A 26,497-nucleotide genomic window follows, 5' to 3' on the forward strand; every position below is an offset into this window, starting at 1 on the left:
TTTTTAACTCTTTATTGAAAATTAGTTGCAGTTGGTACACAGACACTGAAAGTACATCATCACGGATTGTTCTCTCAAAAGATATTCTTATATATATAATATATACAAAAGCTGTAAACATTTTTAACTTATTTCCATACACCGTCCACTTTATACTACAATGCACGTAAGGTTAGTGACAACTGCAACTCTTTGAAGCGGTCTGCTTATACAGAGGCATCTGCAAAAAAACCTTAAATTTGCAACCCGCATTTGGTATCCGTTTGATATTAAAACTCTTACAGACTCTGAGGTTTCAATGCATATTGCAAGGAAATACAGGCAGCTGAACTGGGGTTTCAAGTTGATGCAGTGAAGGCTCTTTCTGAGCCTCACTGCTGGGGGGAGGGGGCCTTCCGACACACACAGCTTCAAAACGCCGCTAGAAAAGCCCTCGACATCGCCCAGAGTGGAACTAGACCCATCCGCTCTCCCCAGCACCCTTCGGGAAAACAAAGGCCGCAAGGAAGCCTGCGCATCTGTACGGAAGCTTGTATCCAGAGCAATGCCCATCCCACAAAAGCGACGACGTGGTTTGCTCGTGACGAGACGGCGACCGCAGTTGGTTTTGTTCAAGTGACCGCGGAGCTGCAGCGGGCAGAACTGGGGGCGAGCCAGCCGTACGCCACCCTGGGGGGCTCGGTTGCGGAGAGAGAAGGGTACGAATCGCCCCTGGAAGGAATCGCTGGTCACCAGAAGGAGAAAAGAAATGCCGTAGCTGCGGCTTGCTGTTGTAGCGTGAACCGATGGGAAACCCATCCTACAAAGGGCGCGGGCAGAACAGCCGGTGAAACCCCGACTGCTTGTAGACGTGACTTAACGGGAGGCGTCTGCTCAAACCGCACGAGATACAGAAGCGTGTCGGGGGGGAGATCTTTTTAATAAGTATCAGTTAAGCAAAACTTCCACCTCGCTTAGGAACAGCTTAAAATGTTGGGAAAAAAATGCCAATTCTTTCAAATCTTTTAATATGCTTAAAATAAACATGCAAAACCATGATGTGGTTAACTTCAGTGCTGAGAAGTATCTGTGTGGTCGCAACAGAACCTCCTGGAGCAAGGCGATTTGGCAGCATACGTCTCCAGGGAAGGTACAGGATTGTTTGAGTTCTATTCTTTACACCCAAATTCAGTGCTAACGCTATGCAGAAGCTTTCGGCACTCTGGTCTGAGAGCAGCACGGTCCTGCCCTCTGCGAGCTCGAGTGAGCTGCCGGGCTTCTGAGCTTTCCAAGAGAAGAGAGGATATATTAAACAGCTTGCGAGGACAGCATGGGGGTAGCAGCTGGCATGGCACGAGTTCACAGCACAGTCCTGGCATGCTTTTAGGACGTGGTCTGGAGGGTTACAAGGAAAGCTGCTAGTGCTACTGTACCACAGCGAACGCGCAGGGAGAAAAAAAAGTGGGAGAAAGAAGTACGAAGATTGATGTTACAAATACCTGAACCCCGATTAAGATACTACAGTTATTACACCGATGGATCTAATTCTCTAACCAAGCCCGGAGGGTTATATTGAGTTCCAGTCCATACCTGTATACACTGGTCTGCCTGACGAGGCACGGACACGCCGATGTGCTACGACAGTTAATGCACGGCACTGCTGACACTGAAGGGCTAGCGGGGACGCTGCGGGGGCTTGCAAAAAAAGAGGATTTCGTACAGCGGGTAGGCACGTGGCATCGCTGGCCAGGCTGGGGGCCGGCATCTCGCCCTGCCTTTAAGCACGTTTTAATTCAGCAGGGCCTCGACGGCCGCCAGCCCCTGCTGCCGCGGGGTCGGGGAGCCGCACGGGCGTTCGGCAACGGCCTCACCAAGAAACCAGAAAATGGTTTTTGTCCAAGGTGGAGAAACGCTCTTTCCAAGGCGTGTGTGTCTTGGGCGTTGCGGTACCGTGTTAATTACGGCTTGTCCTGTCCTAGCTGACACAGCCTTGGCAGGGCGACTACGTACGTAAAGAACTCATCACTGTTGCCTGGAAAAAAAAATAGACCAACTGTGGGCTGCCTGCCTCCTCAGACCTGATCCTTCCCAGTGCCACCCCGGCAGGGACGGCCTCCCTCCACCGACGGGGACTACGGCAGATTTTCGGTGGCAGAGGGAGCAGAGTTAAGCTTCCTTGAGGTGCCTGTTGGTGTGGCTGGACACGTTATTCCCGGCTCCGGCTTAATCAAGGAGCAATCTGTTCTACCTTCCCGCTGCCAGGAAGTCTCTTGGGCGCCCAAGCCCCTTCCTCCTCCTCCTCCTCCTCCTCTCCTGCCCAGCAAAACGCAGCCAGGTCCTCGCACGCTCACCGTGCCGACTGCAAGTTAAAGGTAATACTGACTTTTGGGGAGCTGTAAACAGCCACTGACCCTGAGAAGAACAACGGTGCCTCGGCCAGGGGCTGAAGTCGGGCTGAAGTCGTCCCCGTTTCACCGTTGCTGCTCTTAAGGTCAGGGCCGGCATGAGAGTGTGCGTGTGCGTCCCCTCTGCGTCCCACCGCCGGCGGGCGGGAGGGTGGGGAGGAAAGAAAGGCAATGCAGGCCTCGGTGCGTACATTCAGATGTTGTAATATTCAGCACGGTTACACCAGGGGTCAGGACACGTCCCGCAGTCAGACAGAGCTTTAGTTCTTTACGGTTACAAGGAAACTCTGGAACAGTTATATAGTTAGAAAAAATACAATGTACTGAACAAACATTATCTCACATACAATCAATTTAAACATTTAAATTGATTATAATTTTGCTAAAATATTGACACAAATACTGTTTGTGCTGCTAAAATTTCAGTGTTCCCTCTAAGGAAAATATTGCTACAGTTCTACCGTACCCTGTATTAAAATCCTTTGCCTTTTTTTTTTTTCTCCCAGCAAGACTGACTCTAGAAAAATCGCAAGGGTCACGTCATTAATTTAGGCTTTCACCGTACTGGGGTTTGGGTGTCCCTGGTCTACTTAATGCAAGGATGCCTCACTGTTCACCAAGCCCCGATGGCACGGGCCACCGGCAGGTGCCCCTCGGTCAACTTTTCCTCACTCCTTGCATTAGCCAAGCAAGTGACACCCCCAATAAAGCAGTGCAGCATCCTCCTGCTCACGCTCCAGCCTCCGCCGCTGCTGCGGGCAGCAGGGCCAGGCAGCGGGGCTGAGCCCTACCCACCCCGATAGTGCTGGGACCTCAAAGTGGGTGCAAAGGCGTCCAGAGGTCTCCTCTGCCGTCGCTGTTGGGAAAGCCCGTGGTGGGGACCGCAGCGGGACGCCAGGTCTCGGTGCCACCGCGCGTGACCACGCTGCACGGGGAGGCTGCAGCAGCGCGGGAGAAGCGTCCGAGTTGGGAAATGCTGCCTGAAAAATCCCCGCGCAGCTCCGGTGGCTCCGGAGCTGCCAGGCGAGCGGGAGGAGCTCAGCTCCAGCAAAGCCAGCCTTCGCCGCAAATGCACATTTTATCCCGGCCTGACTAGTAGGGGATTCAAGTAACGCACTTCGTCACTGACAACGACTGCTCGTGCTGAGATTTGCTGCTTATTAATTAATGCATTTATTTGCAATTTAGCAGCAGAAATGAGCTGTGTTAACGATGACAAAAAACCTGCTGGATGTTTTTGCTACAAGGAGAGCTGGGGCAGTCCGGTAACTATTGCTTGTCACGAGTTCAGAAGGCAGCACGCGACTTTTGCCGGCGTAAACCAGCAAGGCGAAACCCCGGCTCACCGGGAGCCGGGAGAGTCGGGGGCCTCTAAGGATGGAGCGGCCACCGAGGTGGTCGGGAATTCAAGTTTCGGCTCCTTTGCTCAGTCCTTAGTGACCAACAGCTCAGATCACAGCCACCGCGCAGGCAGACAGGCGGGGAAAGCAGGCAGGTTGCTGACACGGATCTACTGGATTTTGCACATTGAGTCGGTTTTGACAAGGCAGGAATTTTGCAGCTGAAAACCAAAACTCAGCCTCTTTCCCAGGCATTTTTCATTCACTCTCTTCTCCCACTATGTGCAAACACGGGGCCGCGTGCCCCCACGTGACGGACTTCAATGGCCTGTAAAGTCTTTCCAATTCTCTGTCTGAATTCCTCATTTCTAGAGACCACAGGGTAAAATGTACGTTCGCCCCTGAGGTTCTGCTGCAGCTGACGACAGACGGTGGCTGCTCCCAGTATAAAAATACAAGTTCAGTGCCACTCCTAATTGACTTGGACTTTGAGTCGCTGAGCCACCCACCCCTTTTGTGTCGGTAGCTCTGGGTTTGAGCGTGAGTAAGCGTTCAGCGTTGCCAACCAGAAACTATTTGGTAAATCTGCAAACTTTCCCAACCCCTCGGTGAAGAAGTGGAACTGCAACGCGCCGTATTTTCCGCTGATACAAGGCTATTCCCGATTAGCAGCCAACTATTGCTGAACTGGTTTCCAGTTTCAAACAGTAACTTTTTACATCCTCAACCAGAAGCATGTTGAAGCGCAGAAGCGATTTGGATATTCAACACAAGCCCCAACCCGCCGTGCCCCTCCATGCCGCTTGCATCCTAAGCTAAGTTTGAAACACCTGTTTGGATTTTTCTTTTTTTTTGTACAGTAAATATATACAAAATAAAAGTAACACAGACACCACTTATTTCTTTGTGAATTTGGCACTTTCCGTGGAACATGTACAGGAAAGCTCTGCAGCGGGAGCGGCACGGGGCCAATCTCCCCAGCGCCGCCCACCCACCCTCGCCACCACGAGACCGATTCTGTGTTAGCTCTGGAAGAACGAGATAAATAGCAACTCCTCAGCTACTGTGTTTTCGAACAGGAAAAGGTATTCTGGGCTCTCCCAGGCGCTCAGCAGAGCCCAACGCTGATTGCCCGGTGTCAGGCCTTAGAGAGGGCACTTATTCATCTTTCGCCACATGTAGGTGACGTGGTAGCAACCTTCCTTCCTTCTGACTTAGAGGGAACACTGCTTTTATAAAACCCTTGGACAGGTAAGACAAGAACCAATACCACTGTACAGAATTCACTGCACAACTAGCTAATAGTAAGGAACCCAGCACTGACTTGCCACATTAAGGAAATGGGACTGAATACATTTGCAATCAACCGGTTAAGTGTACTGCACCGTAGGACTCGGTCTGTTGGTACACGGCCCTCGCCCCTCAGTACGCTGGCACTTGGTAACCTTTCGGGTTGGTGTCTAAGGTCTCGGTGAAGGGGGGGCTCTGGTAGGTCTCTGTGCTCTCGATGCCGCTGCCGGTGGGGTAGCCGGGGTACGCCGCGTTGGGGTCGGTGGCGAACTGATCGGTGGCAAAGAGCGACATGTCCGTCCCCAGGCGGTATCTCTGCAGCGCCTTCACCGCCAGCGCGACCTGCCACGGGATGGAGGAGGGTTAGGGGGGGATGGCAACGCCGTGACCAGGACCCCGTGTCCCCCCAGGACCCCGCATCTCCCCAGGACCCCGTGTCCCCCCAGGACCCCGCATCTCCCCAGGACCCCACGTCCCCCCAGGACCCCGCATCTCCTCAGGACCCCACGTCCCCCCAGGACCCCATGTCTCCCCAGGACCCCACGTCCCCCCAGGACCCCATGTCTCCCCAGGACCCCGCATCTCCCCAGGACCCCACGTCCCCCCGGCTCGCTGCAAAGCCGAGCGCACCGCAGCATCTCAGGTGGCTGCTGGCCCCGCTCCATTATAGCCAAGAGCTAAAACAACCTCGAACCACAACCCCAATGCTAAAGATGCCATTGGTATGTGACAGGTTGACCCCCGGCAAAGCTCTGCCTGGGGTGGGGGTTGCAGCCTGGGCTTGGGTCCCCGGCCATGCAGATTTGGCATCGTTGGCACCAATAAACCCATCTGCTGCGGGGAGGGAAAGCTGCCGAGTCCCGGGCCAGCAAAATAGGTCAGTTCTGCCGAGACTCCTTCACCCTCTTCCAGGTTGCCGGTATTCAGGTCGCAAACCGTAGGGAATGCGGGTGGCAGAGCTGCGAGCTCACCACGCTCACTCTTATTTCAGGAGGTTTCATTAACAATTCAATTAGTTTATAAATGACAGGCTCAGGGGGGAAAAAAAACCACCCACAGATGCCGAGAACGGCTTCCCAACCACCGCCCAGCGCCCACTCCCCGGCGCTGGTTGTGTGCCCATCAAGCAGAGCACCTGGGTTTATTAATGGTACCAGAGGAGGGGCTGCCGGTGCGACCCCACATCGCAGCCGTCCTCCGTGCCGGTGGCAGGGGACCGGCATCCCCCCTGCCCTCCCCGGGGTGGGAGCAGATGCTGATGGGACAGGGGAGAGCATCCCACCCAGCTCCCTTCCTGGCGGCTGCATTAAATGGGCAGTCTGGCAATACAGCGATGGAGAAGAGCTGTGAGGGAGCTGGGATTAAAAGCGATTTATTTGGATAATAAGAGAGCAGGGAGCAGTTAAACTGGCGAGTAACCGGAGCCAGGCCTGCTGCTGGAAAGCCTCAGACTGTCTTTTGCCCCAATTCTTTTAAGGCAATATGGAGTTACTGCACATCTTGGGTGTCCTCTGCCCACGAAAAGCCGGCGGAGGGGTGGAGGTGACGCAGGAGCCACCCCTGCTCCTCCACGCACAGGCTCTGGAGCAGGAGTCCCCGAGCGGCACAGGCACCCCCACTACATGCGGGATCCAGCTGCTGGGGGCAAGGGGCCCCGCGGGGTTCTGCACACCCCTGGCAGCCGTCCCTCAGCCCCGGGGAGGCACAGAGCCTAAAAGCAGGAGCAAAGGGGGTTTCTGCAAGCCCCCTGCAAGCAGAGGAGCCAGCCTGGCTTCCCCCGAGGGTGAGCTGATGAGCCTGAGGAGCTCCCAAAATGCCCCTGCCATCCCGTGAGACCGGCTCATCGCAGTGATCTGCTCCTGGGGACTCGTTTGCTTCCAATCAAGCCAGTTCCAGGGGTCTAACGAGGCCTGAAATGAGGGCAGCTCATGGCTGGTGACATGTTTTCGATGGGAACGCAACTTTCCAGCCTCAGAAGGGGAAGTCTGGAATTCCCCAGCGAGAGGGGACCAGAGCTGATGCTTCCTGGGTAAGAAACCACAGGTTTCATCTCTATTTGGAGGGACCAGAAGTTTCCTCAGTACAGCCCCTTGCTGCCCACCAGGGTTCACTTCTCCAAACCGTGCCCCAGATTCCTCCTCCCAGCTCAGTGCTGAGCTCAGGGCAGGTTTCATTTCTCCTCTCCCCACCTTAGCTCCGATGCTGAACTCACCCAGACGATGATGGAGAAGAAGGAGAAGGTGATTGCTGCCCGGGCAGCGTCTGCTCCTTGTGAAAACCCTTTGCTCATCGTCGTCTGTTGCCACTGGTTTGCTAGGAAGCAGAAGGCTACAAACCACAGGAAGGACAAGAAACCTGAAAGAGAACAGAGCTGGTCAGTGCTGTCCCTGCCCACCGCTGCCTCTGCGGCAAGGACCCCCGTTTCCTGATGCACAAACATGCCACCATCAAGGTTTTCAAATAGCAAGCGTGATCTTGGCTGCCTTGGCCCGTGCTGTGGCCCAAACGGAGCTATTTTAAAAGAGGCCGATTTGCCATCGCCGGAAAAACAGGGGTGGAAGGAACCTTGTAGGGTCACTCAGTGTGTTGCCTGCCTGAAGTTTAGCTCACCCACATCTCAGCCTGATCTCAAAGACCTACGGGGACAGCACACCCTCTCTGGACATGCGGTCCTCACAGTCTGTGGGATTTCAGCCCGCTTGCAGGCGTCGAGGCGCTACCAACTCAGTTCCAGCACACCAGCGTATCGACTCACCGCTCCCTCTGCTCCCTGGACACCACCGGCTCTTAGAAACTTTGGGCTGGATACTGCAAACCTCACCCAGGAAGAAGCCTGCACTCCCGAGAGCAGCACCAGGCTGCTTGGCTGACGCAGGAGACAGCTTTATAGCTGTTCTGCGATGAGCTATGCCTTGGTCCTACCCAAGGACACAGCCGGAGAGCTTAAAAAAAGGCAAGGAACAATCACCCAGGAATATGGGCAGGCTGAGATCAACCCCTGCCCCGAACACGGGGATCACAAGTGACCCTGGGACGTCAGTGCATCCCACGAGCGCGGCAAACGAGCAAGTGCTCATCGTGTGCCGTGCCCAGGGCAGGGACGCGGCAGGGCTGCCCATGGAGCTGAGAGGCACATGGGGTTCATGTGAGAGAGAGCTCTGCTCGTCCCTGCTGCCCTCCGCTGACTGCGCTCCTGTTCTCAGCCTCGCTGGGCTCTGCGGGATTGAGCAAAAAATGCTCTGGTGATTATTCCTTACTGGAACCAAAGCTGGCTGAGCAAGATAGGGCTGCAGCTCCCCTAATTCAATCACCAGCCAACAGCACTGCCTGACGCCAAGGAGCTCAGAAAATCGTCCAGAAGCAAGCCACAAGCGCACAGTGTAAGGAGCAGTGATGCTTTCCAGCGCTGGGAAGAGGAGCTGCACAACCTGGAGCCTTCCGTGACGCTGTTTTAAGGGTCTCCAGCTTTCCCGAGCATCCCCAGCACAAAGGTCCCCCCACCCACCAATTCTGGGTGTCAGTGGACGTGGGGACGCTGAGCTACCCAGCATCTTCCCGAGGATCGTTAGCACATCAGTATGAGCAGCCACACTGCCGGTCCCATGGGGCAGCCGGCTGCAAAGCACAGTCTGACTGCAGGGAGAGGAAAGAAGCTTCCTTTATTCCCCTTTATCTTGCCAGTTGTTCCTAAGTACGATATAAAATGCACGCGTGCATCCACATCCAGTGCGAGTTACCGGGCTCATCGCACACCCCGCCTGTAATTCAGAATTTGCTGCTAAATGCAGTTTAAGAAAATGCACTCCTCATCTCCTTCTCTTGCATGATGGGGCCTGGGCTTCCCAACCAGCGGATGCTTTTTGTCTGCCTGGCCGTACTTGAGCCCTTGAACTGCCCTCACAGCAACACAACCTCCAGCCAGGCTTTCGTTTTCCAAATTACAGCGTAATACAACAGCCCCTTCTTGCCGAATACAGCTAATGCCTGCCACCAAAACCACCCCAAATCTCTGCATATATATTTTCACTTCCCCTTAGGATGATCCACTCGTTATCAGTGTTAAACAAGACCTCTGGGGCTTATTCCTCAAAGGTCATCCTCTGGGATAGAGATGCTTTCTAGCTTCCTAGCTCTGTTATAACGGGGCTTTACCAGCAGCTGCCCCCCGTTAGGGGAGGCAGATCCGACCCCTAAATGTGGACACAAGGAGATGCATGCCTGAGATACAGCGTCGGCTGCAGCTCGGATGACCAGTGTGTGGTGAATGTGGTGGGTAGTGGTTCCCCAGCAGGTCTTGGTGCAGAAGACGCCGAATCTCATCTCCAGACGCCGCACTGCTGAAGCGCTCCCACCTCCGGGTACCTGGGGAGCAAATGCCACGGCGGCGGGGAGCACTGCCCTCCCACGCTCGAGGAGCAAGCCTCAGTCAGGAGTTTCTCGCTCAGATACACACCTTCCTGGAGACAGCGGTGTTTGGAAGTCATAAGACCAGAGACGAAACGTAAGAGCAGCTCCGAACAGGTTAATTCGGAGCTGCCCTGTGGGGAGCAGAGGGATGCTCAGGGAGAAGCTCTGGGGCCATGCAGTGCTGGCACCGAGGGACACGGGGGCTCTCCAACAGGACTAGGCTGTGTCACTGGTTTATGGAGGGTGAACTTCTTCGGGAGGACTGTTTCTTTGTTTAACACTCGATCTAGTGCAGTAGGTCCTCCCTCGTACGCTCCTGGGCAGGACACTACTGCAGAGCACGACTCACAGCCGCGACATGGGGACTGCCCGCCAACCAGCGCCACAAAGCCCCATCTATCACTGGTGTCTTCTAAGGGTTTTCAAGAGTTAAAATGACATCATGCACATCTCCGAACGTGCACCGGCTGCGCTGGGTATTGCAGTTACCGGCTTCCTCTGCAACACTGAGATATGCAAGATGCTGACCTTCCCAGTGCTAAAACCATTAGCTTCTTCAGCCAGAAACCTCTAGCTGGGGTCAATTCTGCTGCTACCCACGTGGACTTCCCAGAGGTTTTGCGACACAGAGACAAGCCTTTCCCCTCCACATCCAGCCCTGCCTGGATCCCTGAGAAGAAAAAGGATTCCCGCCAGTGTCCTGGGGAAGTGGGAAGGCAGGTATCGCTGCCAACAGAGGAGACGGGGTCGGGCATGGAGAGCATCTCCAGAAACACCAGCCAGGTGTTGTTCGAAGTCTGGAGGACGGACACACGCCGGCGTGTGAGATCAGACCTCCCAGGGAGCTCTATGGGAACTATTTCTGTTTCTGTACCAGTGCTTATTTTCATTTGTGATCACGTTCACCTTCTGCTAGCACTCCTTCAGGATGAGACTTTGCACCCCATAACGTGAATCAGACACGCAGGATTACAGCTGACTCCCCTCGCACCCGGTGCCTCACCGGGAACACGGCTGTGCCCTCGGCTGGCACCCGCACGGTCCCGGTCCCGCAGAGGGGCTGGCAGTACCTGCACCCAGCCCTGGTGTATTTGCAGCATCAGGTGTAAGTGGGTGTTTTGGAGGTGTCTGTCGCTACCCGTGAATTTTAAAACCTCACAAAGAGGGCTGAGCTGCCAGTGGTGTGTGTGGCTACCTGTGTCAGGCCCGACTCCAGCCGGAAACGGGCACGGTAGCAGCTCGGCACCCGCCAGCACGCTGGGGAAAAGGAGAACGCCAGGAAGCACCGTAAGAGCCAGTAGATAATTATCGTTTTAGGATCTGCAGACAAGAGTGCAAACACCAGGGAAGATGTCTTACAGCCATAATTACAGCCTGGTCCCAAGCAAGCGCACGTCTATGGGAGCAGCTGTAAGAGCAGATGGAAGAGAAAGTCGCAAATGCCACTTGCACAGCGCGGTGGCCCTGCCTGCACCCCTGCCTGCGCCCCTGGCTGTACCCCAGCGTTACCTCCCAGCCAGCTCGGTGGCTCCGATCTGCCACTGATTCGATGCACAAGTCCTCCTTCCTTCAAGCGACAGAAAGTTCTGGGTTAATGCTTTCATTAACTCCCCCCACAACCTCCAGAGACAGCAACTGCCGGTTGACATCTGCTTTGCTGGCAGCCGGCGTCAGGCTCCTGGGTGACCTGGGCAAAGGGCCAGAGACAACCTGCTTTTCTCACCCCCCCGCACACCGCCCAGTTTGCAATGCTCCCTCGTACCCGAGCATGTTCCTCACCCGCTTATTTCCCAGATGCGTTTTCGGCTTTTATATTAAGCAATAAGGCAGAGATCACATACGGAGAGAAAGGATGAAACGGCTGCAAGGAAAAAGGAGGAAACCGAGCATCCCATCCTTGGTGGGGAGCAAAAAAGAAGGGGACTGCATAAGAGAGTCCCACGGGTGAAGTCTCCAGGGGTTATTAACACGGCGGTAGTTAAAGAAGGCAAATTACGTGGGTCAGCTCTGCCTCCTGGCAGGTTCGGTGCCTGAGGCTGCTGGGAGCAGCACGGCGGGGTACAGTGGGCTGCGATCTCTGCAACTGCAGAGGCTTCACGTGCCAACGAAACCCTGCACTTCATCTCTGCTGCGGGATCTGCCTGTATCAACACTTATTCTGGGAGCAACCAACTGGCTGGCATTTCCATGTGAGTGGGTGTACAGGCTATGGCAGTAGGGCTGTAAGAAAGGTTTGGGGCAGCCACAATTTTAGAAAAGGGAAGGCACAGCAATAGGAATGGGATAAAATATGCTGGGCACGAACCCACCCTGATATCTCCCAGTGAAATGAACCCATTGCTTGTCCACGCAGCAGAAGCGTGCTTTGCGCACCGAGCATCCGTGCAGCTAATGGCTTGTGCCACTGCTTCAGTTGCTGCAGGATTTGGGTGGGAAGGGACCTCCAGGCACCACGTGTCCAACCTGCCGCTCCAAGTGGGGTCAGATGGGGAAGGGAAGGACCAGGCTGACTGATTCCTCCTGCCAGACCCCAGGGACCTGCACCCTCCCCGGGAGCAAACAGGGCAACTGCACATCAGCAGCATTTCGCCGAATTTGGGCTTAGGAGATGCGAAAAACAGACCTAGGTGGAGATGTGTTTCCCTGCGACCATGGACTTTGTTACAAGAGCTCCAGACAACGCTCCCGTTTATATCAGCATCGAGCTGGATTTCAGCATAGCATTTTCTAGGGTGCCCTGTCGGAAATGATTCGTTAAGTGGGGAAAGCGGGGGTTGCGCAAGAGCAGCCAGAAAGGTAAGGAGCTGCTGGCGGGGAGACCTCCAGGGCAGCGTTAACAGAGGCAATGCCAGGCTGGAGGGGAGCGATGGAAGACCGCTCTTTGCAGACCCCGATAGGTGACACTGTGTCAGTCACAGGCTCCTGTCCACACGACCTGCACATAAGTGATTTGTTTGTTTTACCAGCAAGGAAGCAGCTTGCCTGTTTTCTACCAAGAAGCCCGCAGAGGGGAAGGCCCGAGGGAGCAGGACGTCTCTGCCCAGACACAGGCTGAAGACACGATGCACTTGGAGCACACGCATTGACCCAGGGTGATCCCGGGGTAATATGAAGTGTCACTGCTGGCAGCACAGCTGCGTTGGGTGGATTTACCAGCGCAGACCTCTGGTGCAATACTGCAGCCTGTCCCCAGGGCAGAGCACAACCCCTGCAGGGCAGAGGCTTTGCAGGGCAGAAACCATCTTCTCCAGCTCGCTGCTGAAGCCCATGAATGCGCACGCAACGCAAGACAAGTGCGAAAGAGAAATGAGGCAGAGATGGAGAGCGGTACCATTTCACACATGCCTGGCAGGGGAGGGAACGGCTGTTACGAGGTGGAAGGCAGGGAGGATCACAGCCTCGCACCACCACACGCAGCATCAGCCAGAAGATGGATGTTGAATTGAAGGGTTGCAGGCACCGAGCCCCACGGAAGGGGCTGTAAATATAATCTAACAAGGGCTGGACACTGGCGCTCTAGCACCATGGAAATAAGCTTTCTAGCAAGGAGAGAACATCCTTAACAACAGGCAAGTGCAGGGAGGCGATGACGGATGTTTTCATTTGGGACCAGAGAGCCATCAGCGACGCTTGCACTTGATAAATCACCTTCAGACTTTGCTAACACAAGAGCCTGGAAATGGAGAACATCAGCTGTAAACTCAGGCAGGCAACTCCCACAGCAGCCGAGTGGAGGACAGCCTCTCCCGGCTCAAGGCATCCTGCCTGCTTGTGTTCACGGGGATGAGCCCCAGGTCAAGGGGTTCAAGATGGCACAGAAGAGCCATGCCAGCCCTTGGGAACTCCAGACCCACCTGCACACCGCAGTCCTGGAGGCAGCGGGGGATTATAGTGTTATGTAGAAGCATGTTTCTGCTTTGTTCCAAAACACACGTGCACAAAGTGAAAACAGACCCAGATGTAACTGATGAAATGACATGTGCCTAAGCCAGGAACAGGAGATATGGGAGGGTAAAACGCCCTGTCTGGTCTCTGAGATGTGACCACCAAGCCTCGCTTCTCTGGGTGGCCTCACCGAACCCAGCTCAGCGAACGCCTCTGGTCGCAGAAGTGATACAGACGAGTAGGACACCCCACTGTCCCCAGGCTGCCACACACCGGCTCCCTCGCTGCTGCCTCTGAGCTCACGGCTGGATGGGACAACCCATCTGCCACTCCTGTTCTCCCCGACTGAGGCACACGAGTCGTGCCACACTGTGGGAGCAGAGGGGAGGACTCAAGCATGGAGCTGCAGGGCACAGCAACAACCCTGCGCTGCCCACGGAGCCAGCATCATTCTTCGCAAGCACAGCAAAGCCAGAGACATACCTGAAAAGCCGAGGTCCAGCAGAACGGCCCGTTTGCGGTCCTTCACGCTGCTGATCTGCTGGAAGTAGACATCCACGACAAAGAAGAAGATACAGCCAAAGAAGGCAACGATGCCAACGGCGATGCCGTAACTGCAGGCACTCTCATTCTCATTGAAGATGCAGACCGGCTCGGGGTTCTGGCTGTCCTTGCTCACATAGCACTCGTTCACGATGGAGCCAAACACCACAATGGAGAAGATCTGCAGAAGGAAGGAGAAAACACAACTTGCTGCTGTTTACATTTAATTCTGTTTTCCAACAGCAACATAATTGGATTCAATCTCGTCTTTGACTCCATGGCAACATGGCATTTGTTAGACAGATCCCGACTCTCGCCTGCTTGGTGGCCCAAAGCAATGGGCTGGTGGATGATACCTAGGTCCTCCTTTGCTGCAAGCCTGTCTGCCTTTCAGTGGCTTGGTTTGCAGAGTATTTTAAGAGATGTTATTCTCCAGACAGGCTGGGGAGGGAAAAAATAAATAGATGGGCCAGGTCTGTGCACAGTCTCTGCTCGTGCTGCTCTCCGCTGTCAGGCTGTGCTCGATAAATCCCCTTGTGTCACTGCGGAGCGGGGAGAAATGAAGTTAGAGAGGATAATTGAGTTGCTGAGCAGGCTGACCCGGGGAAGGACTGGATGCCCAGTGGAGGGGGGACGGGACACGGCAGCGTGGGGAGGCGGGGAGCAGCTCACTTGGGCTCAGCGGGGCAGGGGGACAGGCTGCCCTGCGAACGACAGGGCGATTTTTTGCCTGGCTTAGCAGGGGTTGAAGGATGCAGCACCTGCATCCATTAGCCAGTGACCTGGTTTCGGCCTTGAGAGGGACAAAAGGGCAGGGGGTTTGCTGGCGGCTGCCCAGATCCCACCGCTGGGACCCGAGGCAGGGAAGGAGCTGGATGGCAGCACACAACCGGCTGCCTAAATTAATACCATTCACAATGCTGCATGCTAAAGTAATTCCCTTATCCCTCTGACACCAAAGGCAGCAAGCGGAAGCCACGGGACCAGCTGCATTACAGTTCGCTCTGGAACCTGCTCCATTAGAGCCCAGAAAGCGCTGCACTGCCGTTTGGATTTCAAGGCTGCGAGCAGGGAGGGAAGCAAGGCGTGCAGACGTCCCTCCATCAAGCTGCGAACCTCTGATCTTGTCCCTCCCTGCCAGCACCAGCTCCCCACATCCCTGCACGCCTCCCCACCCCGCCGGCTCGCAGGACGCTGCTGGAGGCCACGTATGCAGGTGGAGAGATAAGAGGCTCCTCCAGCGTGCCCCAGCGTGGCAGCTGCCCGGGAGCAGCTGGGGTCTCAGGGTTTGGTGCAGCTCCCGCTCTGGAAGCCCTGCTATGTCTTCTGCAGTAACAGCACGACACGAAGTGCACGAGACCGAGACAGGCGACAGACAAAGGCGGCAGCTGAAGAGCCACATGATAAACTGCAGCCGGTGGCCTTTGCAAAGTCACCTGCATCTCACCCACAGAGCTGATGCCCGGCCGTGGGCCACCTCCTCCAGCCCCGCGCTCCCCGAAGTGCAGCGTTAGCAGAGCGGGGTGAAACAGAGCAGAAGCCACTATAAGCAAACCATTCAGAAAGCTCTAACCACTCTTTAACATAACATTGTGATAAACATTTTCTCCCAAGCACTGGCCAGATATCTCACTCTTGCCCGCCCTGAAGGATTTAATCCAGACTTCTCTCCTCCAAACTCCTTCCAGTGCTGGGGTGAAGCTGCACCACAGCTGCTTCTGTCTGAAGCTACTTACAAATGCGAGTGCCTCATTAGCAAACAGGTCTTAGATAGTGTCCACTAGCTCTCCCCCAAGTTGGAGGGGACAACAAAGAAATGGATCTTCAAGGGATTGAATTACTAAAATGTGAAGGACTGGTGAGGGATATTTTTTCTTCTCTGTAGGGTGTCATCTGAAATAAATGATGAGCAGAAGCAGCAGAGTCTCTGGAGTACATGCTACCTTAGGCGTGTAGGAGCTCCTGCAAGCGGCTACCCCAGCACCCCAAGCCTGGGACTTTGCCACCAGCTTCTCATGCTGATATCTATAAAGCACATGATAGATGAGCAGGTTGCACCATGCTCACTCCCACCTCCAGAAACCCACCAGCAGGACAACCGAGGGCAGGACTCGTCTTTAAACCCTTTTAGCCAGGAAGCTCTGTTATTGACAGCAGACTCCTATTGCTTCTAGCACTTAAAATTCAGGCCAGCAGTAAGCTGGCCTGTGTCGGGTGGTGGAGATGCTCTGAAACCCGCTTGCTAATTTAGCTGGTGTGCCCAAGCTACCCGAAGATGTGCAGGAGGAACAACACGTTGTATCCGGCCCGGAGACCCCCACACTGCAGGGTGACAGGGCTGCAGGGAATCACACAGCCAGGCTCTCCCAAAATGCTCCATCGCTGCAAGGAAACAAAACGCGGGGGTCCCAGTGCGGGGTGAGAAGGAGAGCAGAGCTCATCCCCAACACCCGGCCCTGCTGACGGTGGTGGATGGAGAGGGCGGCTGTCCTGCCCTGCAGGGCCACTCAGCCGGGAGCAGGCGACGTCCTGCAAAATCTCCCAGGGATCTACCTGGGGGTCCCGGCAGCAGCTCTTTGGGGCTCTTTCCATCAAAACACTTCGTGTACCTCCCATCGCTGCCCTAGACCCTCACCGGCTCTGCACTGGCCCCTTCTCTCCGCAGCCCGCTTAGCCAAGGGGATCAGCATCTCTACCCCGGCAGAGGCGAGCACGCGTCCCGGTCTACGCGACTGGCAGCAGGAGGGGGTTTCTGCCCTGGAATCACTCCTCAGGAATTAACCCGTTCTTGAATGACGCTCTCCTAGAAATGTAGGTTTCCAAATATGCATCTGCAAAATTCAGGTGCAACCTTTGATTTCCCCTGGAGAGTTACCAGGGGATAGAAAGTACGTCTGCCCCACGGAGCTCCCCACGGCTGGCACAGGGAGATAATCAGACCTTCCTCCTCTCCGAATTGAACCACTGCCCGGGGTCCTGTTCCCATCCAGCCCCGGCTCATCTCAGCTCCGAGCACCAGCTACGAGCTCGACGGCAACCCGAGTCACCTGCTTGCATTTGCACCCTCTTCCTCGCTGGCGCTGCACTTAGGGAGCGCTCGGCTGTCACACCGCGACGGGCACATCATCATGATGCAAAGAACAAGAGGGTTGCATTGTAAGAAAGAAAACAACAACAAACAGTAATAATAATTTTCCCAGTGCTTTGGCAGCAGCTGTAATATCAGCAGTTGTAAAAATCTGTTCATAAATAATGCAAAATTGTTATTTACCATCAGAAATAGCAGCAGCATTTATAAAACAGGCCCTGGAAGAAATAATGTGATTCTGGAAAACATGAATAATTGAGAACCTCTGATTCCACAGGATTATTTTCTCTGGCAGGCCAGTGAACTCAAACTCAGCTTCTTTGATAAGTGTTTTACTTAGTCCTCCCAGGATTAACAACCTGCACTACTTCTCTGTCCTCCCAGGATTAACAACCTGGATTAACAACTTCTCTGTGCTTTCGGGTGCCAGTTTCAGTGGGTGAGGGAGGGCTCCCGTAAATACGGTTAAGGATGTCACAGGACAGGGTGTCTGCCTGCCTGCACGCGGGTTTGCACACCCGGGGCTGTCGACGGAGGATGCCCAGGCAGTGCTTCTGGGATGGAGATGGAAAGAACAGATATTTCGCTGCTTAACTTCAAACTCCAGAAGGTTTTGCAAAGCAAAGCATCCTTCTTGTGGCTGGACGACCTAAGCTTACCCTGCGAGACCCCCTCAGCCGGGCGCTGCCCGCAGCGTTTTGATGCAGGCGACGTGGGACATGCGGCTTCTTCTCAGGAGGCCAAAATAGTAATGAATTGCAAGCGCACGCACTTGATAGATGTGCTCAAAACATCAGCGCTGGCTGAAATATTCCTGTCAAAACACGCTTTTCAGTGTAAACAAGTCTTTCCATGGGTTTTCTCCCCTTCCCCCTGTGATTGAAATTTTATAGTTTTTCTTAAAAAAAACAACTGGTGCTGGTGAAAGATTTTAATGAGAGTAGATTTGGCATTGTCTTTCTAAAAATAGGTGAAAAAAAATTTTTTGAGAAATTGTGGGTAGATGGGTGAAAACAAAACCCATATGATTTTTTTAAAGTTCATGCAAAACAAGTGCCATTTTCCACTGACCTCTACAAACCACACTTGCTCAAACCCGCAACCAGTTCATCAGAGACTTGAACGCGAAAATACAAGGTCAGATTTTCCACCACAAGTGAGATTTTACAGGTCCTGAGCAAGGATGCAGGGATCCTGCTCTCCTGAAGCACTCCTCCGGCTCCCTCCTCCTGCCTGTCAGGTCGGTCCCCAAAACTGCCGTCCCCGTGACCAGGCATGGCAGTGACAGGACTCGGGACCAAGTGCCAAGGTCACTGGCACGCACAGCGCAGGGGCATCTGCCGTGCAAACCACTGCGTCCCAAGGCCATCCGCCCTTCTAACAGAGCTCCTCCCCATCTCACAGGCTTTGCAAAGGAGCCTGAGCATTCACAGGACACTCCATTTTCCAGCTGAACAATCCAACACAACCAGCAACAAATTTTGCTCTCGCTGGGTGAACCGGTGCAAGACCCAGTAAGAAAACTGGATTACCTCCAGCCACCCCAGCATGAAATTGCATCCCCCTTGCCAAAGCTTTCACACAAATCTGCTTGCAGTTCGGGGTCTCCTGGCCAGCAGCGTGGCGTGCGGGTTCCTGAGCCCTGCCTCTCCACGGTGTCAGAGAGCGGCTGGGAGCCCCTGGCACACGGCTCCAGCAGCTCCGGCAGCTCCGGCGGCACAGACCATTAGTGCTCTTCTCTGCATTCAGCTGGCGGGGAGGGATGGGAAGGAGGAAAGCTGTCTTCTCTCATCCCTTCCATTAAGACTCGCACTTCAGCTGCACAAAGGAGCTTCTGTGCCTCAGTCAAACCCTGGGAGGGAGAACAACGCTGGTCAGGGAGATGCACGAAGCGCTTTGAACCAAAATGATGCAGCTCAGCTGCTCGTGCAAGTGCAGATGGAGCTCATGTTACACCAAACCAGTGAGAAGCCAGGGACCTCACTTCTTAATGAAAGCCAGCTGCCCAGTTCCCCCAGATTAAAGCTTGCTTCCAAGCAAGAGGGGACACCTCGCCAGGCCAGCGAGCATTTCTGTAACACAGGACAAAGGCACAGGTCCAGGCAGCGATCGGTGACGGGGTCTGGGTACACCAGCCATGACGGACTCTGGCAAATGGCTGGTGTAAAGCCAAAACCAGAGGGCTTTTGCGTATCACCCTAAAAACCTGGGAGAGCACCCTAGGGATGCTGCTTACCCAAAGCTGGAGGCTGCGTCTGGGCAGGAGGTGCAGCTCCAAGGCTGCCGTTGGTATCCAAAGCGCTGGACCCAGATGCACATCTCGCCCACTTTCCTTGCTTGCTGCCCACCTCCCATTTTCTCCACTCACCCTATTTTAGGCAAGACCTCTTGCCTCTTTTGCCCTCTCTGGCAATGGCTGTTAAGTGCAGGGGACCATGACCGAGTGCCCGGTGCCCCGTGCTGGTGGGTGCCCTGGCAGGGGCTGTGCTGGAGGGACAGGGAGGTGACGGCGCACAGTGGGCAGGCTGCCGGCAGCACGGACACACAGGCAGCCCTGCAGCAGGAGACTGAGTGAAATCTCATTCTTTCCCCCCAAAAAAGGAAAGGGGGAGCCTGACAGGGCAGGTTCCCTGCTCGGCAGTGTCCAGGCACTCATGCCCAGGCTGCTGGACTGGCAGCCGCTGCCAGACCCTCGCAGGAACCCAGGGCGCTGGGGACGCCTGTGTCCCCCACGATGGAGACACCATTTTAGGTGTTCATAAAGCTGGGAGTCCTGCGGCCGCCTTCTCTGCACCAGATTTTTACCATCTGGAAGAAGGTGGCTGGCCAGGCTGCCTGGCTCGGTTCTGTAATTATACCTTGCAGATCCGTGTTCCCTCCCAGGGCTTGAGCCAGCTGGACCCCAGGACACGCGCGTTTTTCATCCACGTTGCTTTTAGCCTTCTGTAGCCCAGGCACCTAAAATGTGCTTCAGGAGACCTCGTGGTCTGAGCACAGCCATCGCAAGGAAAGCAAAAAGCAAATAACGCAAGAGAGCACAAGCTGAATGCTTCAGTGTGTGAACTGTCAGCCATTTTAAGGTGAGATGTTTCCACTGCTGATGCACTGTACTTTGATTTGGGACCTATAAAAAACATTACCAGAAGGTGTGGGGTTGTAGGAGACTGCAAAACGTTGCTTTGATTACACACGCAAGCAACCATTAATGTCAATATCAAGGAAATTTAATGCACGAAGAAAAAGAATCCACCGCTAATTTGCTCTGCCGTAGCTCACAGTCAATGGTATTGGGCACAAACCGCACGTACAGAGAGCCGGTACCAACGTCTGGGTGATCCTTCGCCACTCTAACACGAGCATCAGTGAGACAGAAGCCACCCTGCTCGGCACCCTCCCCTCCTCGAGCCACCACCCAGCAAGTGAAGGATGGACTAGCAAATGAGAAGGGAAAACAATTAAGGTCAAATCAGCACAGGCCAAATCCTGCCTAGCACCGAGTGTTTTCGTAAGCCCCAGTTAAGCCCTTGCCTTGAGTCGCATACGTACCTTGTGCAGATACCCTGCTCAGGGATGAGTTAGACCCTTGGCAGAGGGCCAGCCTCCTTCAACACCCACCAAGCTCAAATTCTGGGGGAATCGGGTCCCGTGTCCCTCTCCAGTTTATCTTTACAGTTGTCAGTCATGGGGAAGTTTCCAGCACAGATCTGCATAATTTATTGGAGGGTGTGAAGACTAAAGAACTACTTTAAGCACTGCCAGATCTCCCACAAGGTCTATGGATACAACCACAAAGGAAAGACCTGACGCAGTTTCTGGCACAGAAAGAGGTGGTATGATGCTGGCCGTAATAGGTTTATGGACATGTCTACCAGGCTAATCAGCTTGGGAAGGATGCATGTTGATGACCACATGATGGATTTTTACTGAATTACGTTTTCTAATGTGGCAAGAGATGCTGGCTGAAACACAGCACCCATTCAAAGTTCGTAATCTAGTAATGCAATCTGAGCACATGGCAAGCCAGCAGCGTTTTGAACCAGCGATGACAGGAAAATGATAATTTAGCAGCATTTTAAGCTCAGATGCAGTGAAACTTCTGTATAATTCCATTACCAAAAACGTTAAATTTAAGCTCTGCCTTTAATCTACAGCCCACAAAAAAAGAGAATTAAGACAGAAATCTAGTGACCCTGCTGAAAAGCAGCCAAGACCAGACAAAGTCCAAAGCAGCTAAGATCACGTTAACGATTCTCGGCATCGCCACAGGCTCCTTAAGTGCCAGACCAGCCTTGCAGCTCTTCTCTAAGAGCCATGAGAGCTCAAGAGTCAGTGAAACCCCTGAAGGCCATGGGAGCTATTCGGAGCTTGCAGCACTGGGGCTCCCACCTCGTATTTCTCGGTGATGTCTCCTGGGGAGTTCTCAGCCTGGTGCTGCGTATGCCAAGCAGCCACCTCCATCTGCATCCGCAGGATGCTGGGAGCAGGCAAGGTCTGCTCCAGTGAGGGAGCTTTCCAGGCTCCAACTCCAGCCCTTTACAAAAGCTGTGTGTTGTAGCCCTGCAAACCCAAACGTACGCCCCACAACACCTCAAACCAGCACTCCTGCAGCTTCCCCCTGGGTGTGAAACTCCTCAGAAGGGAGGAAGTGCTCTGTCCTGAGGGTGCAGGCTAGCAGCAATCCTGGAGCCATATTCTTCTTCATTTACTGCCTGGCTCTTCTGCTCTTGAGCTTGTTTTTTCTAATAAAAATAAATACACCTTTTACCATGAGCACAAACACCGCCCTTTCCATCCCTCGGGAGAAACAAAACAAACCTGGACCAGGACGAAAAGGGCACGCTCCCTCCCTCCAAGAACCACCGCCTATCCCTAATACGTCAAACCACCACCCAGCACATCCCTTACCGAAGTCACAACTCAGCAAAGCGCATTTGCCTTGCTGAAAGACAATGATCTGCTGTATTATGGACTAAGACCCGTATCAGTGCAAAGCTGAGCACATAAAGACTTTGCTGGATCTGAGCCGAAGTAACCTCTGGTCATAAAAGTTCCCTACCGCATATCAAAGGCTACAGGGACTGCCACTTTGCTGCCGTGCCTCTGCCAAGCAATCAGATTTCGCTGCCCTAGTCCAGTCCCTTAATAAAGGTTTTGCTCTTAAAAGCATGACTATTGCAAGGAAAACCCAGACAAAATACTGGGCCTAATGAGATAAAATACTGCATAGGGAAAGCTCTCTCCAGTGATCCAAGTGATGAACTACAAATTCATTCAACTTTAAGAAACAAGAGAGAACGGCAGCAGATAGGGTCAGGCAGCTGCCGACATGTCGGTTGCAGGCAAGGTTGTCCAGCTGTGCAGGTCATGCAGGCAGCAACAGGGGGGTCACTGGAGCAAGAAACAAGCATTTTAAAGAAAACACTAAAGTATTCCTCTGTGTTGTAGTAAAAAAGGGACTCGATCTCCTGCTGAGCTCCACAGGGGCAGAGGGAATGGGGGGTGGGTGGAGGGAGGCAAGAGTGGCCCAGCCCTTCCGAGCAGGCTGCACCGGCGGGACAGGGCACCGCGCTTTTACCGTTGCTCTTACTGACATTCACAGGAATTACTGAAAATATTTTCCAGAACTGCTTTTAAAAGTCAAACCTAGACCTACGTTAAATGAACAATGCCCCTGCAAAGCGGTGTGGCCACTTGAAAATCTAGCTGGTGCTGGCAGTCACAGAGAAAGGAACTCATGATTCTGCAGACATCCTTTGTGAATATCGAGTTTGTTTTGCTGTGCAAAAATTGTCTCAAAAGGAAACCACAAGAGCGATCACATCTTCATCTGACAAACTGCATCAGACGGAGGGGGAAGAGATGAATGAGGAACTGTTAAATGGTTCTTTCCAGCTTTTGATTTTACAGCTCATGCCAGGAGCGGTTTTTTCCCTTCAGATACTCAGAATTACTCTGTCTGTCAGGGAGAAGTTGCTGTGTAAGGCGGAATCAGGAATTCCCTTTTGCCATTACTTATATTTGGGGATTTCTACATTGAAGTCACCATTCACCTGCCAGTCCCTTAGATGTTTGCCAGCACAAGTTCTGAACCCACAGCCCCGAAGCAACTACCGGAGTCACAAAACGGAGCTGGACCCTCCTTTGGCGGTAGCTCATCGTGAAACCCCAGCAATGGCCATCGGCCGGATCGGCACCGAGTCGCTCGCATCAGGCACGTGAGGCTGGCCCCAAAGCCTCGTGGTGGTTCTCCATCGCCCATACTCCCACCCAAACCAGCACGTATCAGGCACCTCCCTCCTTTTCTCACCAAAGGAACGTAACATCATACGCGCAGCAAGGGTTACGCCTCCGAGGTTTGATCCAACTGCACAGGTTAAATATATTTTAAAAGATGCAACAACAAAGCACAGGAAGAAAAACCACATGAAGAAAACCCACCCCAATACCTAGACTCAGTCATCCTCAAAGCCTCAGTCAAGGGCTTTCTGAATACCATCCACGGCTGTTACCTGCAAGAACAGGCAGCTCATCCCCCCCATGACAGCAGGCAGGAAAGCCCGGGAAGGTTTCTGTTTGCTTTGTGAATCAGGGAGCGTCACGGCGGGGCACTGGTCCGTGCTGCACGCCCAGCCGCCAGCGCGGTGCGATAAGGAGCAGATGCCGCCACGTGCCACGGCACTGCCGCGCCGTCCCGGGGCAGCAACTGTGAGTGCCAGGGCAGAACCAAACAGCAGCAGAGACTTCACAGGCAAACCCTTTTGGCTGCCTCCTCCATCCAAGCTCTCCATCTTGACACGGGTCCCGTCTGGCAAGAGCAGCAAAGCAACCGCTCAGAAGGAGCCCAGGCACACATTGCTTTACAAAACCTGCAAGAAATAGTGATGGCCATGCAGGCGGGTGGGCAGGAAACCTCCACTCATACCTCTCACATGCCTAAAGTTCCTGCTCATGCTAGAAAGGAGCCGTAAATGCTGAAGTGGTTCAAGATACAGGTAACCAGACTGCAACAGCCGACCAAAGGCTGTTGGATGATGATGTGGCTCTGAACCCCCAAGCTGGAGCGGCGATGGAGAAGGGTCCCTGACAGATCTGCCAGCCCCTGTGAGACCTGGGAGAAGTGGTCTAAAGGGTTTTTGACGTGAGCTTCCACAGCCTGATCCCCAGCCCACTGAAAACAGCAAAAAATCTCCCCTTGAGCTCAGTGGGCTTTGGAGCCGACTCCAAATACTGCAAACATTTACGCCTGGGACAGCACAGTGCACACCCCACATTTATCCACATCAGTGTCCCCCTGCACTTGTTTAGAGTTAAGTCAATGCATTTCTGTAGTAGAAAGTGCTCGGTTTTCACAGATTCCCTGTGAACACAGAACCATGAAATGAGTGACTTTGCCATTGAATAAACCAGCCAGCCAATATATGCATGAATATTTCCTAAGCTGGAATTTGTATTTTATCTCTATATTCCATATTCTGTTCCTGCTTCCCAGCAGCGTCTGATCCCCTTCTGTATGACAAGGATGGTGAGCTCTCTGGAGGCGTGGTGGCAGATTTATTTTACAAGGGGCCTAACACCATCACTGGATCAACAATTTATCTAACTGCACCCAAAACCAACACCACTGCCAACAGTTTGCCATTGCCACTCGAGGAGGATCCAGATCAAGTCTTCTGGACTGAGGCAATGCTTCTAGGAAACGACTGCTGCCAGATGCCCGAACCCTGCCCCAAACGCCCCATCCACGCCAAGCTGGATGCTCCAGATCCATACCTGGCCTCTGTTCTTCTCCAGTAACGGAGTCGGGGGCTTTCTCAAAGCCCTGGAAAGCACACTGGCTCCCATCCAGCAAACCACTTAAGCATGTGGTTTGACTTTAAGCATACGCTTGCAGCTGGAATTGCTCATGTGCTTAAAGATAAGCACATGCTCCCATACTGTGCTGTACAGGGCCTCGGCCAAGGCACCCCACCGTGGAGAGCCCCACAAATGCATGCGCCGTGTCGGCTGGCAGGAGGGCAGCCGGGGGGGCAGCACCTTCTCATCACACCTTTCCTTCGCTCACTGCCTGCATTTGGCACTGCTGAAGGTGACACAGAGCCAGCGCGGGCGGCCGAGGGCCTCCGTGCACAGCAGAGGCATGACACAGGTGAGGACAAGCCCCCCGGGCCCAGCTCCGCTCGCCCGCAGCCTCCGGCCAAGCACCAGAGCCAGGAGCCGGCTGTGGTGAGAGCCGGGCAGACCATCCCCATCGGGGGCTTTTAGGAAGGGCCAGGCATTGCCGACCTCCCGGGGCCACGCACACTTGCGGATCTTAGCAGGTAAAAGCCAGGCTGGGGGAAGCGAATTAGTGGCTGCCCTTACCCCTGGGGCAGCCGGGCACCACGGCCCCAGCCAGCATCAGTGCGCAGCTTCCCGTGCTGCTTATTCACGGACCATCGGCGAGCGAAGCCTTCCTTGAGCGGCTGCACGGCATATTCCACCTCCTGCTCTCTGCTCCGCGGCAGGAACTCGTAGATGGGAAATGGCCAAAAAATATGACATCCTTTCAGTAGAACAGGGGGACCTGGGCAGGGCTGGCTCTCGGATTTCTTCTGTCACACACACACACACACACACAAACACATGCATGCATAGAGCGTGGAAGGAAGGAAAATGTCCTCTGCCTCCTGATTTACACCCCATCCCCTTGCCCTTTGCTCAAGCACCGGGGACAAAATCGGTAAGGAGCAGTGGCACATCCACCCGCTGCACAGTGCCCCGTTCCCAAGGAATCTCCCTGCAAACACCCACGGGAGCCGGCAAGCCCTGCCGCCCCGGCCGGGACCCGGCCAGCCCCACGCCGCACGGCCGGCCGCCACCCGCCACGGCTGCACCGGCGCCGCACGGCTGCAGAAGCACCGCACGTTGCACGACCGCTGCCCGCTGCCGGCTCCCTGCACATCGCACGGGCACGGCACAATGCAACGGGCGCCGCGCATCGCCCGGGCACCGCACAACGCAACGGGCACGGCACGTTGCAACGGGCGCTGCGCGTTGCGATGGGCACTGCCCATCCCGCGGACGCTGCCCGGTGCCCGGGCACTGCCCAACGCCCGGTGCCGAGCCCCGCGGCCCCGTTTCCCCGCCAGGACGGCCGTTCCGCCTTACCCAGCCGGTCACACGGAGGATGGTCTGCAGCTGCTTCAGGAAATCCACGGGGTCGATGGCCCCCCCCGCCCGGCCCGCTCCGAAGGAGGCTCCTTCCATCTTCCCCCGCCGCCGCCCGCTCCGCTCCGCGCCGCGCCGCTCCGAGCCGAGCCGAGCCCAGCCGCGCGCGCCCCGCGCCGGCCGCGCGCCTGCCCGCCCCCCGCGCCTCTCCCGCGTGGGCTCGTCCGCAGCGCCGCGTGCGGGCAGCGGGAGGAACCACCCGCCGGGCGGGGGGGAGTGGCGGATCACCGGCAGGTGCGCGCGCCCGCGCGCCGCCCCCCCCAGCAAGCCCGGGCTGCGCCCCGCGGCGGCGGGATGCGGCCGTGGGCACCGTGGACACCGTGCCGCGGCCGGGACACCACGCTATCGCCGTG

General features: G+C 54.8%; 1 protein-coding gene across 1 annotated transcript; it reads right to left on the reverse strand.

Annotated features, from left to right (window-relative positions):
- Positions 1-9: 9 nt before the first annotated feature.
- On the reverse strand, positions 10-26,183 carry SYNGR3 (synaptogyrin 3). The gene is made up of 4 exons (XM_075515359.1): positions 26,085-26,183; positions 13,790-14,030; positions 7,227-7,369; positions 10-5,356 (listed from the first exon to the last, which is right to left on the reverse strand). Exons 1-4 carry the CDS (start codon positions 26,181-26,183, stop codon positions 5,147-5,149), a joined length of 693 nt encoding a protein of 230 aa, XP_075371474.1. The 3' UTR covers positions 10-5,146.
- Positions 26,184-26,497: the final 314 nt, after the last annotated feature.

Source organism: Mycteria americana, chromosome 12, assembly GCF_035582795.1.
Source record: "Mycteria americana isolate JAX WOST 10 ecotype Jacksonville Zoo and Gardens chromosome 12, USCA_MyAme_1.0, whole genome shotgun sequence".
Lineage (NCBI taxonomy): Eukaryota > Metazoa > Chordata > Aves > Ciconiiformes > Ciconiidae > Mycteria > Mycteria americana.